Raw genomic sequence first — 16456 nt, 5'->3', positions numbered from 1 at the left:
ACCCAGCCAGAAAATGAGGCGGGGCTCTATCTGACTTGCTGCAGCTTCTAGTGCACATTGCGAGAAGCTCACAGTGTGCAGTGAAATTAGAGGAAGACATTTCAGTGTAGGAAAGGAGACGATAAAACTGTGCAAGACTGAAGGGGTGGGGAATCTGACAACGTGTGTGTCACCCTGGGGTGTCACCTTCATGAATTGAGGTCTTAACTCACCAGAATGTTCCAGGTGGCCTTCCTCTCTGGGGGGGTTTTGGCCAATCCATGGAGCTTTTTCCTGCCGATGGAGCTGCTCTGGAAGAAGGCCAGGAAGTCCTCTGTCTGATCCCCGCTGTAGAGGACGAAATGGAGACAAAATTGTTACATGAACTAGAAATAGGAAGAGAAGTTACAAGGTGATCCGATTGACATCCTCCCAGTCTTCTAAAACCAGAATCCCCCCCCCCCCATCCATTCCAGAGTATCATCTCTTCTCAGCACTCTGCTTCAATGTGAATACAGCCCACCTGGGACCGCCTACTCCTCCAGACTGACCCCTCCCACTCCTCCAGACTGACCCCACCCATCATGGCATTGTGACATTTCCATAACTCCTCCCACTGCTTGTATCAGGACTGGGGGGCTCCATAGAGGAGTACTGAGCCTGGGTGCTCTGATTTTTCAGGAAGCTATGTTCAGCACCCTGCTGGCCCCTCCCCCCAGCCACGATCTGCCTGCATTGCCTAGAGAAGCACAGTGACCCAGCGGTTACATTATTGGGTCTAAAATAAGGAATGCAATGAAAATGGAAAGGTTTTATTTCCTCAGCAGGTTAATGGGGGCGGGGGGGGGATATCAACAGCCAGAGTCAGCTTTAAATGAAATCTGACCCCGCTCACTACAATCTCCGATCACTTCTAATTTTCAGTCTTCTTAGATTGGCAGCATTCATTAAAGCGGAACTCTGGGGGAATTCTGAAACTATCTTTGCAGTTGGGCTCCAGTGCATTGCAAGGGTTAAAGAAGAACTCCATATATAAAAATAAAAAAAAACACAACACTCTTCTCCCATGCAGTGGGGCTCGTTTTGTCCAGGGGTGCACCGAAAGGCAATACTTACCTGATCCTTCGGAAAACCGAACTCCCCCGTGTCCAGCGGTGGACTGTTCCTGCCATCCTCATATCCAGACCCGGTCTATGGGCGTGATGACATCAGGGATAGTCCACTGTACAAGACTGCTCGTGTGTGTGTGTGTGTGTGTGTGTGTGTGTGTGTGTGTGTGTGTGTGTGTGTGTGTGTGTGTGCGGAGGGAACGGGGACCGGTCTTGTGCTTGGAGGATTAGGTAAGTATCATCTCCGCTCTGCAATTCCCTAAACAAAAACGAGCAACTAACCCATGCAGTGTGCGTACAGCCCCACTGCATGGGAAAAGAAAAAAGAAAATTGCCTGGAGATCTTATTTAAATTTTATTTTTAAGCCTAGGACAGGGGTCTCCAAACTACGGCCCCCGGGCCACAAACGGCCCGCTACAAGATTTTATCCAGACGGAAGCTGATGTGTACAGACTAAGGATCCCTGACGGGGACCCTGTGATAAAGGGGGACACTGGTCCCAATGGGATCCCTGAGGTAAGTGGGGACCCTTAGGTAAATGGGAACTTTGATGGGGACCCTGATGCAAGGGGAACAACTCTGATGGGGACCTCAATTAAAGGGGGGCCCTGATGGGATCCCCGAGGTAAGGGGGGCTCCTGATGGGATCCCTGAGCCATGGGGGTCCCCAACAGGGACCCTGAGGTAAGTGGGAAATCTGATGGGGACCTCAATGAATAGGGGGGAAAACCTCACGGGGATCCTGAGGCACAGGAGGACCCTGACAGGGACCCTGAGGTAAGTGGGAACTCTAGTGGGGACCCTAATGTAAGGGGGGATCCTGGTGCAAGGGGGTGGGGAACAACTGATGGGGACCATGATGAAAGGGGGGCCCATATGGGATCCCTGAGATAAGGGGGAAATCTGATGGGGACCTCAATTAATAGGGGGGGGGGGGGGGGAGACCTCACGGGGATCCTGAGGCAAGGAGGGACACCGACAGGGACCTTGAGGTAAGTGGGAACCCTGATGGGGGACCCCAATGCAAGGGAGTGGGTGAACAACTCTGATGGGGACCTCGATGTAAGGGGGGGGGGGGGGGACTTGGATAATGTGGCGCATACAGTGTGAAGCTCAGTGAATGCCCCGTATCGCACACAATCATTGCCCGTCTTTGTTACTATCAGAAAGCCGCTGCAGAGCCATGTGCAGCTGACATTGGAGACCGGAAGTGGCTGAAGGAGATTGCAGGAGATCAGCAGCACTGAGATGGGGAATAAGCCCTGGAAATCATTCCTGATACACGAAGTAAAGTGAGCATCCTCCTCTCCGGGGTCAGATCTACTATAAAAGGGGGGGGGGGGGGGCTCCTTACTGTCTCTCATCGTCCCGGGACTGCAGGTCTCAGCCTGCCTATCACCTGACTTAAATTCCCCAAAATTCCCCAACAGGTAGCCTTAGACTCGGGTCCTCATGCATCTCAATAGGACACAGGGGGGGGGGGGGGGGGGAGGAGTTGGAACTCTTTACCCCCCCCCCCTTGTCACTCTTTGTTACAGAGCACACTACAAAGGTAAGCAATGTAATCCCCCCCACCCCAGGAGAACATCTGCCACATTCCGACAGAGATGAGCAGCGTGCGGCCCCCACCTCACTGATCTATTATTCCCCCCCCAGGGGGCAGCAGCTGGAACCACAAAAGGTCAGAATACGAAAAGCCACCCCCCCCCCCCCAGAGTCCGGGCACTCTAGTACACGGCTGTCTCTGGGAAAAGGCCGGGGGGGCCCTGTGGTGCCGTACCGGCCTCTGGTTGCATTACCTGAGCAGATCGCTGTTCCCGGGGGTCACCTGAGTGGTGCTGTTGGAGCGGCGAAGGTTATTGATTGCCCGCGGCGAGTCCTTCTGTACAGGAGCAGGAGAAAAGGTCAGAAAGGCGATCGGAGATTACAAAATAAATTAAAAAAAACGCTCAGATTTGCTGCCATTAACCCCTTCTCAGCCGTCTCCTTATCCACATTAAAAATAAAAAATTTTTGTCCAAAAAAATAAATAAATAAAAAAAGGGGGAAAATTTTCCTGATGCAATACTACCAGCCCTCAAAAGATGTGTGTAAAATATAGATGTATTTATACACACACAGTGAGCATATACACTATTTTACCAAAAGTATTGGGACGCCTGCCTTTACACGCACATGAACTTTAATAGCCTTAGTCCATAGGGTTGAATATTGAGCCCACCCTTTGCAGCTATAACAGCTTCAACTCTTCTGGGAAGGCCGTCCAAAAGGTTTAGGAGTGTGTCTATGGGAAGGTTAGAAGCACATTTGTGAGGTCAGGCACTGATGTCGAACGAGAAGGCCTGGCTCACAGTCTGTACTCCAATTCATCCCAAAGCTGTTCTATCGGGTTGAGGTCAGGACTCTGTGCAGGCCAGTCAAGTTCCCCCACCCCAAATTCGCTCATCCATGTCTTTATGGACCTTGCTTTGTGCACTGGTTCAAATCATTTGGTGGAGGGGGGGATTATGGTGGGGGGTTGTTTTTCAGGGGTTGGGTTTGGCCCTTCAGTTCTAGTGAAGGGAACTCTTAAGGTGTCAGCATACCAAGACATTTTGGACAATTTCATGCTCCCAACTTTGTGGGAACAGTTTGGGGATGGTCCCTTCCTGTTCCCACATGAACAGCAAGGTCCATAAAGACATGGATGAGTAGTTTGGGGTGGAGGAACTTGACTGACCTCAACCCGATAGAACACCTTTGGGATGAATTAGAGAGGAGACTGCGAGCCAGGCCTTCTCGTCCAACATCAGTGCCTGACCTCACAAATGCACTTCTGGAAGAATGGTCAAACATTCCCATAGACACTCTCCTAAACCTTGTGGACGGCCTTCCCAGAAGAGTTGAAGCTGTTACAGCTGCAAAGGGAGGGCCAACTCAATATTGAACCGTATGGACTAAGACTGGAATGCCATTAAAGTTCATGTGCGTGTGAAGGCAGGCGTCCCAATACTTTTGGTAATATACTGTATTTTTTGGTTAGGTCTGAGAGTTTGACATTCCTTCAGTACTTCGGGGACCTAAAGAGAGTACCTGAGGCTCAATAAGATGGGGATAACGAGGATTCCCAGTGTTTAAAGCCCATTCACAACACATGCGGTGACCAAAAATTTCATGCACCGGACCAATTCATGTCACCACAAGAGCACATTGTTGACATTTTCTTTGCTTTTCTGACAGGTACCGACTTCCACCTCTGCATTTCTCACCTAGGCCAGAATTATGGGAGTTCCAGAATTATGGTCCCGTTGTGGAGGAATGTAGCCCCCCAGCCTTGGTTTCACTGTATGGAGGAATGTAACCCCCCTGCCTTGGCCCATAATCCCTACATACAGTGATACCAAGGCGAGGGGGGGGGGCTACATTCCTCCATACAGTGAGACCAAGGCAGGGGGGGGGGCTACACATCAGAGGTCCATCACATCACACATACCTCCATACAGTAAAACCAAGGCTACATTCCTACATATAGTGGGACCAAGGCAGGGGGGGCTACATTCCTACATACAGTGGGACCAAGGCAGGGGGGGGGCTACATTCCTACATACGGTGGGGCCAAGGCGGGGGGCTACATTCCTACATACGGTGGGACCAAGGCGGGGGGGGGGCTACATTCCTACATACGGTGGGATCAAGGCGGGGGGGGGGGCTACATTCCTACATACGGTGGGACCAAAGCGGGGGGCTACATTCCTACATACGGTGGGACCAAGGCGGGGGGGGGGTACATTCCTACATAACAGCGGGACCAGGGCAGGGGGGGGGGGCTACATTCCTACATACAGTAGGACCAAGGCGGGGGGGGCTACATTCCTACATACAGTGGGACCAAGGCAGGGGGGGGCTACATTCCTACATACAGTGGGACCAAGGCAGGAGGGGGGGCCTACATTCCTACATACAGTGGGACCAATGCAGGAGGGGGGCTACATTCCTACATGCGGGGGGGGCTACATTCCTACATACGGTGGGACTACATTCCTACATACGGTGGGACTACATTCCTACATACGGTGGGACTACATTCCTACATACGGTGGGACTACATTCCTACATACGGTGGGACTACATTCCTACATACGTTGGGACTACATTCCTACATACGGTGGGACTACATTCCTACATACGGTGGGACCAAGGCAGGAGGGGGGCTACATTCCTACATACGGTGGGACCAAGGCAGGAGGGGGGCTACATTCCTACATACGGTGGGACTACATTCCTACATACGTTGGGACTACATTCCTACATACGGTGGGACTACATTCCTACATACGGTGGGACCAAGGCAGGAGGGGGGCTACATTCCTACATACGGTGGGACCAAGGCAGGAGGGGGGCTACATTCCTACATACGGTGGGACCAAGGCAGGAGGGGGGCTACATTCCTACATACGGTGGGACCAAGGCAGGAGGGGGGCTACATTCCTACATACGGTGGGACCAAGGCAGGAGGGGGGCTACATTCCTACATACGGTGAGACCAAGGCAGGAGGGGGGCTACATTCCTACATACGGTGAGACCAAGGCAGGAGGGGGGCTACATTCCTACATACGGTGGGACCAAGGCAGGAGGGGGGGCTACATTCCTACATACGGTGGGACCAAGGCAGGAGGGGGGCTACATTCCTACATACGGTGGGACCAAGGCAGGAGGGGGGGCTACATTCCTACATACAGTGGGACCAAGGCAGGAGGGGGGCTACATTCCTACATACAGTTGGACCAAGGCGGGGGAGGCTACATTCCTACATACAGACAGATCATGGAGAATGAACGTAGCCACTTTCTAACAAAAAGTCTGATCACAGTGGGAAAATAAAAGGAATTTGGAGATGTTGAGGAGGAAGAGAGACGGAGAAGGGGGGGTTCAGAAGACAGACGGGAATAGAATTTTTTTTTTTCAGGTTACAGTTTAGTGTCTCATTACTATAAATCATTCTGGGGTAAGAATTATCATTGTACACAGGTGCATTGTGGGACGTTCAGCCCCTGTATATCTCACCAACGAGTTGCCTTTGCTCCGGGTGTCGGTGACGACGGAGATGGAGCGGGAGATGAGCTTGGCGCTGCTCGGGCGCTTGGTGACGGAGACCTGCGAGCCGGTGAGGGCCAGTTCACTGTTGTTTCCTCCTCTCTGCTGGACGGGTGTCCCGGGTGAGCTCTGCATGGCGACCTGCCTGGAGGAAGCAGAATACATTTATATCGTACGATTTTATAAAATCCCATCTCCGATCTCCCCATAGGATGTGTTATTACAACAATGTGTACAACGCCATGGAATATGGAGCCGCTACATAAACCAGATATAACATACAGCACAATGCGCCCCCCCATTACTTATAAACGATACGACTATTATAGGATTCCTCACATTGGTAACAGACACGTCCGCAGAACTAAGCTTCCTGGAGAAAACGCTGCTCCAGGCTCCCCCCAGTCATTTCCATAGGACACCTCAACCAATGTTAATTCTGGGGCCCTCTGACCAAACCCGTCTTTGTGAGCAGCACCGGAGGGAGCTTCAAACAGCATTTTCTCCGGGAGGAGTAAGAATTTCACCTCGTATGGGTCGCTCTACAATATTTTTTTTCGAAGGGGGAATGTAATTTATTAACATATTTCAAAATGAACGCACAAATGGACAGACGCCGACGGGAAAACGGAAGCAGAGCGAAGAAAACAGATCCAGCTCGTTACGGGCAATGACAGATAAATAAATGGACAGGTGTACCTGGCATGACAGCCAAACAGGCCACGCCCACCTTCAAAAGCCACACCCACTTTTAACAGCAAGCGGTTTTCCGAGTAGGCGGGGGTCGGTTTTTTCCCTGAGCAACTGTGCTGTGGATGTCATTTACTGGCAGCTATGTTACAATTATTGATACATGACTTGGCACTGAGCCCTTCATCTGCGCACGCTGCGGGGGGGGGGCGTTAATTAACTATTTGCACCAATAATGGATCATTAACCAGACTTACTCACCAATCAGAGACAAAATGTGCAAAAAAAAATAAATAAATAATAATAAAAAAAAAAGAACCCCACCCCCGAGTGTGTTACCAAGCCTCAGGACTTGTCATCTACATCACAAGGACAAATACATATCGAGAGTTAATGATACAAAGTTACACAAAAGAAAGAAAATTAAAGATATAAAAATAAAATGGTACAAAAATATAGAAAAATAAATAAATCCTGTATTATAATAATAATAAATACAGACAGGAAGTTCTATAGAGATACAAGGCGATGGGATTGCTGGTTACAGGCGGGCGGGGAGAGGTTAGTACATAGAGGGGTGGATAGAAGGGAGGTGACACTTCTCATAGAAAACATTCGGAATCAGGGGGAGGATCGGATCCAAGCAGCTGCAGTCTGGGGGGGGGGGGGAGAGGGGGTGAAAGGTCAGCATCATCAATGCTTCCCATTGTCTTCCCTCTCCTGGGAGTGTGAATGCTCCATTTAAATGCCCCCCCTGTGGATTGGCTGTTCATGTGCTGATGTCATCACAAGGGGGCCAATAGGAAGTTCTCTGCTCACTCCAGCCCTCTGGTCCATTTAAACCTTGGTGTGATGAGTGTTGTCCGCTCCCTGCATTGTCTCCTCTCCCATTCACATTGTACCCCATCCTGAAAAAATTTTTTCCCTTAGTTCTGGCTGGAGTAGATACCACCGAGACACCGATGTAAGATTTCCCTTCACTTCCTGTCCTGGTGACAACGCTGTCAAGTGAGGGAAAAAGGACAGCACTGAAAAGCCGACAGGGGTTCACGTACTAATATTATTTTATTATTTTTCTGCACCTTCTCTCCGTGAATGTTGTCACCAGGACAGGAAGTGAGTGATATTCTCCCATAGAGGTTCTAACCCTTTCCTTATCTGTCCAAAGCTAAAAAAAAAAAAAAAAAAAAAAAAACCCGATATGGCTGTAAATGAACATTAAAGGCCATTATGCTACAATATAGGGCAGCATTTCACAACTTTTTTTTTTATTCACAGGACTCTTTAAAAGTATGAAAATTCACAATCACATAATCCCCCCTCCCCCAATCAGGAGATCCAACCCCCCCTTCACATCAGGAGGCCCCCCCCATATCACACCAGGGGTCCCTCCTTCACATCGGAAGGTCCACACCCCCCCCCTCCCCCAACAGGAGGTCCACCTCTCCCATTACATTAGAGGCCCCACAATCACATCAGGAGGTCCTCCCCATCACATCAAAGCCCCCCCCCCCCCCATCATCACATTAGAGGTCCTTCTGATGTGATGGGGAGGAACTCCTGATGCGATAGGAAGGACCTCTAATGTGACGGGGGGCCTCTAGTGTAACCAGGAGATCCTCCAAATCACATCAGAGGTCCTCCCCAATATATATATATTTTTTCTGATGTGATGGGGAGGACCTCTGACGTCATATGGGGAGGGGGGCCTCTGACGTCATATGGGGAGGGGGGCCTCTGACGTCATATGGAGGAGGGCCTCTGACGTCATATGGAGGAGGGCCTCTGACGTCATATGGAGGAGGGCCTCTGACGTCATATGGAGGAGGGCCTCTGACGTCATATGGAGGACCAGACTCTCCCCAATATTGAGCCACCCCCCCCCCCCCTCAAATCACACAGTGGGCTCATTGCATCAGAGGGTGGGAGATGGACTTCCACCTTCTCTGCCGTGTATCAGAGTCAGCGCTGATGAGGTGCGGGTGAATGACATTGTGTGTCCTGGACCTACAGCATCATTGGTTGTTATGGTGCTGGCAACTCATGAAGCTGATCCAGGGCAAACTGTGTCCCACGCTTGTAGCACCCCAGGGAAGCCCAGAGGGCCCCCCCCCCCCCAGCATGCCGCGGGACCCTGGTGGAAAAACACAAGTATAAGAGCTCATGCAGAGGGGTGTCATTGACATATTTAGATGTACCTTTCTTCTTCACCACCTTCTCCTCCATTGTTCACTACCTCTGCCCTCCACCAGCACCCAGCGCAATCTGCTTTTCAGGAAGACTTACCCCAAAGCAGCGGGGAGGGGGTGCTGGTGATTGAGCCCCACCCCCACTGACTATGAGCTTATTCACACGGGACTGTGCCCATTCCAATCACGGGATCTATGAACCGATCTCTAAACCATAAACCATACAGAAGTCACTTATCCTCCTGCTGTAGTGGAATGTACTTCTATTTCTGCATCCGTTTACCTCCGATTCCATCGCATGAAAGTAGAAACTAATCGGCAACAAGTTTTTTGTTTAATTTTAAATGGCGTAAGGGAGGGTTATAACCCCTGTCAGGTTTGTTTTTTGCCATCTGTGTCCCATTGGGGAGATTTCCCTTCACTTCCTGTCCCATAGCCAAAACAGGAAGTGAGAGGAAATCCCTCCAAAGTGAGGGGGAATCTCTGGCTGTCCCCATTGGAAGGTTTCCCTTATATCCCTGTTCTGGTGACAACCCAAAATTTGGGATTTTATTTCACTCTCAGTGATAATAGTAAAACGGGACAGATAGAGAGAGTGACTCTCCCTAACGGGGACACAGACAGCAATAAAAAAAACCTGACAGGGGGGTCTCATCCCTCTCCTTTCCATCCAAAACAAAAAAAAGTTTGCCTTTAGTTATAACTTTAAGGTCCAATGAACAGGAAAAGATGTCATTCTTTTATGTTTTTTTTTTGTTTTTTTTACCCAGATGGGCACTGGGGTCATCAGATGTAAGCAAACGCACATCCCTTTATATCCATCTGCCTATAAAATAACAAGAAGTCGCCCGGATCCTCCTCTTCTGGCATCCCCCTGTGATGTTCTCGCCGCCTCTTCTGTGTGTGCCCCCATAGCAAGCCACTTCCTGCGGGGAGCACACATGTGGGCTTGCTACTTAGTGGGGCTGTGTGCATCCATAGACACACACAGTGTATCCCTCTGCTCTCAGTCTGTTCTGTGAGAGGAATGGAGAGAGAGCAGACAGGACAGCACTGGATCACGATAGGGCACAGGTGGAAAACACAAGGCCCGCCAGGCCTCGTCATAGGGGGGAGATAGCAAGGTGTAGTGTAAATATAGGGGGAGATAGTGGGGTGTATGGTGTATATATAGGGGGAGATAGTGGGGTGTATGGTATATATAGGGGGAGATAGTGGGGTATATGGTATATATAGGGGGAGATAGTGGGGTATATGGTATATATAGGGGGAGATAGTGGGGTATATGGTATATATAGGGGGAGATAGTGGGGTATATGGTATATATAGGGGGAGATAGTGGGGTATATGGTATATATAGGGAGAGATAGTGGGGTGTATGGTAGAGCTGCACGATTCTGGTCAAAATGAGAATCACAATTTTTTTTGCTTAGAATAAAAAGATCACGATTCTCGCAATGTCAAATCTTTCACATTATACAAAAAAATAAAAATGGGCTAACTTTACTGGTTAGTTTTCTTTTGTTTTTTATTCATTAAAGTAATTTTTTCCCCCCAAAAATTGCATTTGAAAGACTGCTGCACAAATACAGCGTGACATAAAATATTGCAACAAGCACCATTTTATTCTCTAGGGTGCGTATATATATATATATATATATATATATATATATATAATGTTTGGGTGTTGTAAGTAATTTTCTAGCAAAAAATAAATAAATGATTTTATCTTGAAACCAACAAATGTCAGGAAAAGGTTTAAGTCGTGTTGTACGTCGCCCCAGGTCGTGTTCAAGTCGTCTCCAAGTTGCCTCACAAAGTCGTCCTGGAAGTCGTGTCGCCCCTGTGTGAACCGGCTCTTAGTGTTTAAGTCCATATTATATATATATATATATATATATATATGGGAGATAGCAGGGTGTATGGTATATATAGAGGGGAGATAGCGGGGTGTATGGTATATATAGAGGGGAGATAGCGGGGTGTATGGTATATATAGAGGGGAGATAGCGGGGTGTATGGTATATATAGAGGGGAGATAGCGGGGTGTATGGTGTATATATAGAGGGGAGATAGCAGGGTGTATGGTGTATATATAGAGGGGAGATAGCAGGGTGTATGGTGTATATATAGAGGGGAGATAGCAGGGTGTATGGTGTATATATAGAGGGGAGATAGCAGGGTGTATGGTGTATATATAGAGGGGAGATAGCAGGGTGTATGGTGTATATATAGAGGGGAGATAGCAGGGTGTATGGTGTATATATAGAGGGGAGATAGCAGGGTGTATGGTGTATATATAGAGGGGAGATAGCAGGGTGTATGGTGTATATATAGAGGGGAGATAGCAGGGTGTATGGTGTATATATAGAGGGGAGATAGCAGGGTGTATGGTGTATATATAGAGGGGAGATAGCAGGGTGTATGGTGTATATATAGAGGGGAGATAGCAGGGTGTATGGTGTATATATAGAGGGGAGATAGCAGGGTGTATGGTGTATATATAGAGGGGAGATAGCAGGGTGTATGGTGTATATATAGAGGGGAGATAGCAGGGTGTATGGTGTATATATAGAGGGGAGATAGCAGGGTGTATGGTGTATATATAGAGGGGAGATAGCAGGGTGTATGGTATATATATAGAGGGGAGATAGCAGGGTGTATGGTATATATAGAGGGGAGATAGCAGGGTGTATGGTATATATAGAGGGGAGATAGCAGGGTGTATGGTATATATAGAGGGGAGATAGCAGAGTGTATGGTATATATAGAGGGGAGATAGCGGGGTGTATGGTATATATAGAGGGGAGATAGCGGGGTGTATGGTATATATAGAGGGGAGATAGCAGGGTGTATGGTATATATATAGAGGGGAGATAGCGGGGTGTATGGTATATATAGGGGGAGATAGCGGGGTGCATGGTATATATAGGGGGATAGCGGGGTGTATAGTGTATATATAGGGGGAGATAGCGGGGTGTATGGTGTGTATATAGGGGGAGATAGCGGGGTGTATATATAGGGGGAGATAGCAGGGTGTATGGTGTATATATAGGGGGAGATAGCGGGGTGTATGGTGTATCTATATATAGGGGGAGATAGCGGGGTGTATGGTGTATATATAGAGGGAGATAGCGGGGTGTATGGTATATATAGGGGGAGATAGCGGGGTGTATGGTATATATAGAGGGGAGATAGCGGGGTGTATGGTATATATAGAGGGGAGATAGCGGGGTGTATGGTATATATAGGGGGAGATAGCGGGGTGCATGGTATATATAGAGGGGAGATAGCGGGGTGTATGGTATATATAGAGGGGAGATAGCGGGGTGTATGGTATATATAGAGGGGAGATAGCGGGGTGTATGGTATATATAGGGGGAGATAGCGGGGTGTATGGTATATATAGGGGGAGATAGCGGGGTGTATGGTATATATAGAGGGGAGATAGCAGGGTGTATGGTATATATATAGAGGGGAGATAGCGGGGTGTATGGTATATATAGGGGGAGATAGCGGGGTGCATGGTATATATAGGGGGATAGCGGGGTGTATAGTGTATATATAGGGGGAGATAGCGGGGTGTATGGTGTGTATATAGGGGGAGATAGCGGGGTGTATATATAGGGGGAGATAGCAGGGTGTATGGTGTATATATAGGGGGAGATAGCGGGGTGTATGGTGTATCTATATATAGGGGGAGATAGCGGGGTGTATGGTGTATATATAGAGGGAGATAGCGGGGTGTATGGTATATATAGAGGGGAGATAGCGGGGTTTATGGTATATATAGAGGGGAGATAGCGGGGTGTATGGTATATATAGAGGGGAGATAGCGGGGTGTATGGTATATATAGAGGGGAGATAGCGGGGTGTATGGTATATATAGGGGGAGATAGCGGGGTGCATGGTATATATAGGGGAGATAGCGGGGTGCATGGTATATATAGGGGGAGATAGTGGGGTGCATGGTATATATAGGGGGATAGCGGGGTGTATAGTGTATATATAGGGGGAGATAGCGGGGTGTATGGTGTATATATAGGGGGAGATAGCGGGGTGTATATATAGGGGGAGATAGCAGGGTGTATGGTGTATATATAGGGGGAGATAGCGGGGTGTATGGTGTATCTATATATAGGGGGAGATAGCGGGGTGTATGGTGTATATATAGGGGGAGATAGCGGGGTGTATGGTGTATATATAGGGGGAGATAGCGGGGTGTATATATAGGGGGAGATAGCGGGGTGTATGGTGTATATATAGGGGGAGATAGCGGGGTGTATGGTGTATATATAGGGGGAGATAGCGGGGTGTATGGTGTATATATAGGGGGAGATAGCGGGGTGTATGGTGTATATAGGGGGAGATAGCGGGGTGTATGGTATATATAGGGGGAGATAGCGGGGTGTATGGTGTATATAGGGGGAGATAGCGGGGTGTATGGTGTATATAGGGGAAAATAGCGGGGTGTATGGTATATATAGGGGGAGATAGCGGGGTGTATGGTATATATAGGGGGAGATAGCGGGGTGTATGGTATATATAGGGGGAGATAGCGGGTGTATGGTATATATAGAGGGGAGATAGCGGGGTGTATGGTATATATATAGGAGGAGATAGCGGGGTGTATGGTATATAAAGAGGGGAGATAGCGGGGTGTATGGTATATATAGGGGGAGATAGCGGGGTGTATGGTATATATAGGGGGAGATAGCGGGGTGTATGGTATATATAGGGGGAGATAGCGGGGTGTATGGTATATATAGAGGGGAGATAGCGGGGTGTATGGTATATATAGGGAGAGATAGTAAGGTGTATGGTATATATAGGGGGAGATAGCGGGTGTATGCTATAAATAGGGGGTATATAGTGGGGTGTATATATAGGGGTATATAGTGGGGTGTATGGTATATATAGGGGTATATAGTGGGGTGTATGGTATATATAGGGGTATATAGTATGGTGCATATATGGGGGGAGATAGTGGGGTATATATAGGGGGATGGGGGTGCACATGGTATGTTAGGAAGGAGTTAGCGGTAGTTCTCACCCTCGGGCCTCCTCTAGTCCGCAGAGCTGACACTCTACACTCCTCTCGGCGCTCTAGACTTCCATGGCAGCAACACACAACAACCTAACGAACTCTCCCCGCCCACTGCTCCTCATTGGCCGAAGCGGAGGCTTCTTCCCGCACTAGCGGCGCCACAGCTGCCAATAGGAGGAAGTGGGCGGGGACTCCCGGCACAGTTTGGTGGAGAACACAAAAGGGGCGGTGCTTGGTTTCTCTGTTATTCGTCGTGGTCCAGGAGGCGGGGCGGGGGGCGGGGACGGTCAATACATCATTGGAGAGTTCTTATGTTAGGGTTACGTCACTCCCCTATAATCTGATTGGAGGGTGATGGATGTTCTAAAGTATTTCTTCTTTACAAATCACTTAAATCACCCGATAATGCGGAGATTATAATATAAGAGTATCACAGAATTATACGGTATATTTCCAGGTTATTATATATATTATATTATCACTATATTACATTATAGTCTATGAACATATTATTATAATAATATAAATTATATTATTATTTATCTTAATTATTTATCTCAACTATCTTATTTATGCTTTATGTCATAATATTATATTAATTTATTATATTATAAAGATACATTATATAATATTTTATTACATTATATGAACACATTATTACACTTTAATGTTACATTATACAGTACACGTCAGACTGATTTTATGAAATGCGTCGCCCCTTCCATGTGCTCCTTGCTGGAATGGCTGGTTATAGGTTGGGGTGGTTCCCATTAATTTGCTCAGACACAGTGGCGGCCGGACTGGTGCTCAAAATATTTGGGGGGGGGGGGGAGGGCACAAAAAAACTTTGAAAAAAAATCATCAATTGCAGCCACTGTGCTATCAAATGCTGCCACTGTGCCCATTAATTGCTGCCACTGTGCCATCAAACGCTACCACTGTGCCATCAATTACACCCACTGTGCCATCAAATGCTGCCACTGTGCCCATTAATTGCTGCCACTGTGCCATCAAACGCTACCACTGTGCCCTCAAACGCTGCCACTGTGCATTCAATTGCACCCACTGTGCCATCAAATGCTGCCACTGTGCCCATTAAAAGCTTCCGCTGTTCCCTCAAATGCTGCCACTGTGCCATCAGATGCTGCCACTGTGCCCATTAAACGCTGCCATTGTGCCAAACGCTGCCACTGTGCCATCAAAAGCTGCCAGTGTGCCCATCATATGCTGCCAGTGTGCCCATCAAATGCTGCCAGTATGCCCACCATATTCTGTCAGTGTGCCCATTAAATGCTGCCAGTGTGCCCCTGAATGCCCCCAGTGTGACTCCCCGTCCACCGTCCACCGTCTGCCCGTCACTTACCCTGTCTTGGTGGGGCAGCGGGTGGCAGACACGAGCGGATCCTTCCTGCGTCTCCTGCCGTCCTCATCTCCCGTCCTGTCCTTCTGATAGGTGTCCAATGGTGGCGCATGTCGTTTCAGCCAATCAGGTAACAGACCCAAAAACCTGATTGGCGGAGAGGCAGTTTAGTTTTAGGAAAGCCAATATTCATTCGCTTTTCTAACACAGCTGAGTGACCTGCGAGTGCCCAGGATGGCGCTCGCAGGTCACTTTTTTTGACGCCTATTAGAGCAGCATTTGATGGGCACACTGGCAGCATTTGATGGAGCACAGCAGCGGCAATTGATGGGCACACTGGCAGCAATTGATGGGGACAGTAGCTGCGTTGGATGGCACAGTGGCTGAGCTTGATGGGCACAGTGGCTGCGTTTGATGGGCACAGTGGCTGTGCTTGATGGGCACAGTGGCTGCGTTTGATGGGCACAGTGGCTGCGTTTGATGGGCACAGTGGCTGCGTTTGATGGCACAGTGGTTGCATTTGATGGGCACAGTGGCTGCGTTTGATGGGCACAGTGGATGCATTTGATGGGCACAGTGGCTGCGTTTGATGGGCACAGTGGATGCATTTGATGGGCACAGTCTCCATCAATGAACCTCCCCTCTCCCCCTCCATCAATGAGCCTTCCCTCCTCCACATCCACCAGTGAGCCTTCACTCCCCACCTCCATCAATGAGCTTTCCCTCTCCACCTCCATCAATGAGCTTTGCCTCCCCACCTCCACCAATGAGCCTTCCCTCCTCCACCTCCATCAATGAGCCTTCCCTCCCCACCTCCACCAATGAGCCTTCCCTCCTCCACCTCCATCAGTGAGCCTTCCCTCCACACCTCCATCAATGAGCCTTCCCTCCCCACCTCCACCAATGAGCCTTCACTCCCCACCTCCATCAATGAGCCTTCACTCCCCACCTCCATCAATGAGCCTTCCCTCCACACCTCCATCAATGAGCCTTCCCTCCTCCACCTC

The 16456-nt window shown here is 48.9% G+C and overlaps 1 protein-coding gene across 4 annotated transcripts in view; it reads right to left on the bottom strand.

Moving 5' to 3' along the window:
* Nucleotides 1-14261, bottom strand: part of CEP131 (centrosomal protein 131) — an 85565-nt gene extending 71304 nt beyond the window's left edge. For 3 of the 4 annotated variants that reach the window (XM_077458720.1, XM_077458722.1, XM_077458723.1), the window contains exons 1-4: nucleotides 14096-14261; nucleotides 6134-6308; nucleotides 2889-2971; nucleotides 213-327 (exon numbers count right to left, since the gene is read on the bottom strand). In XM_077458720.1, the coding sequence (XP_077314846.1) occupies nucleotides 213-327; nucleotides 2889-2971; nucleotides 6134-6298 (363 nt within the window). In that variant the 5' untranslated portion in view covers nucleotides 6299-6308; nucleotides 14096-14261. The remainder of the gene's footprint in view (nucleotides 1-212; nucleotides 328-2888; nucleotides 2972-6133; nucleotides 6309-14095) is intronic. The other variant, XM_077458721.1, reaches the window with a different exon arrangement.
* Nucleotides 14262-16456: the final 2195 nt, after the last annotated feature.

Source organism: Lithobates pipiens, unplaced genomic scaffold, assembly GCF_037356315.1.
Source record: "Lithobates pipiens isolate NorthernLeopardFrog02 unplaced genomic scaffold, aLitPip1_a1.2 Scaffold_28, whole genome shotgun sequence".
NCBI classification, from domain to species: Eukaryota; Metazoa; Chordata; class Amphibia; order Anura; family Ranidae; genus Lithobates; species Lithobates pipiens.
Note: the sequence above shows the minus strand (reverse complement) of the source record. Positions and strands in the feature narration are given on the sequence as shown.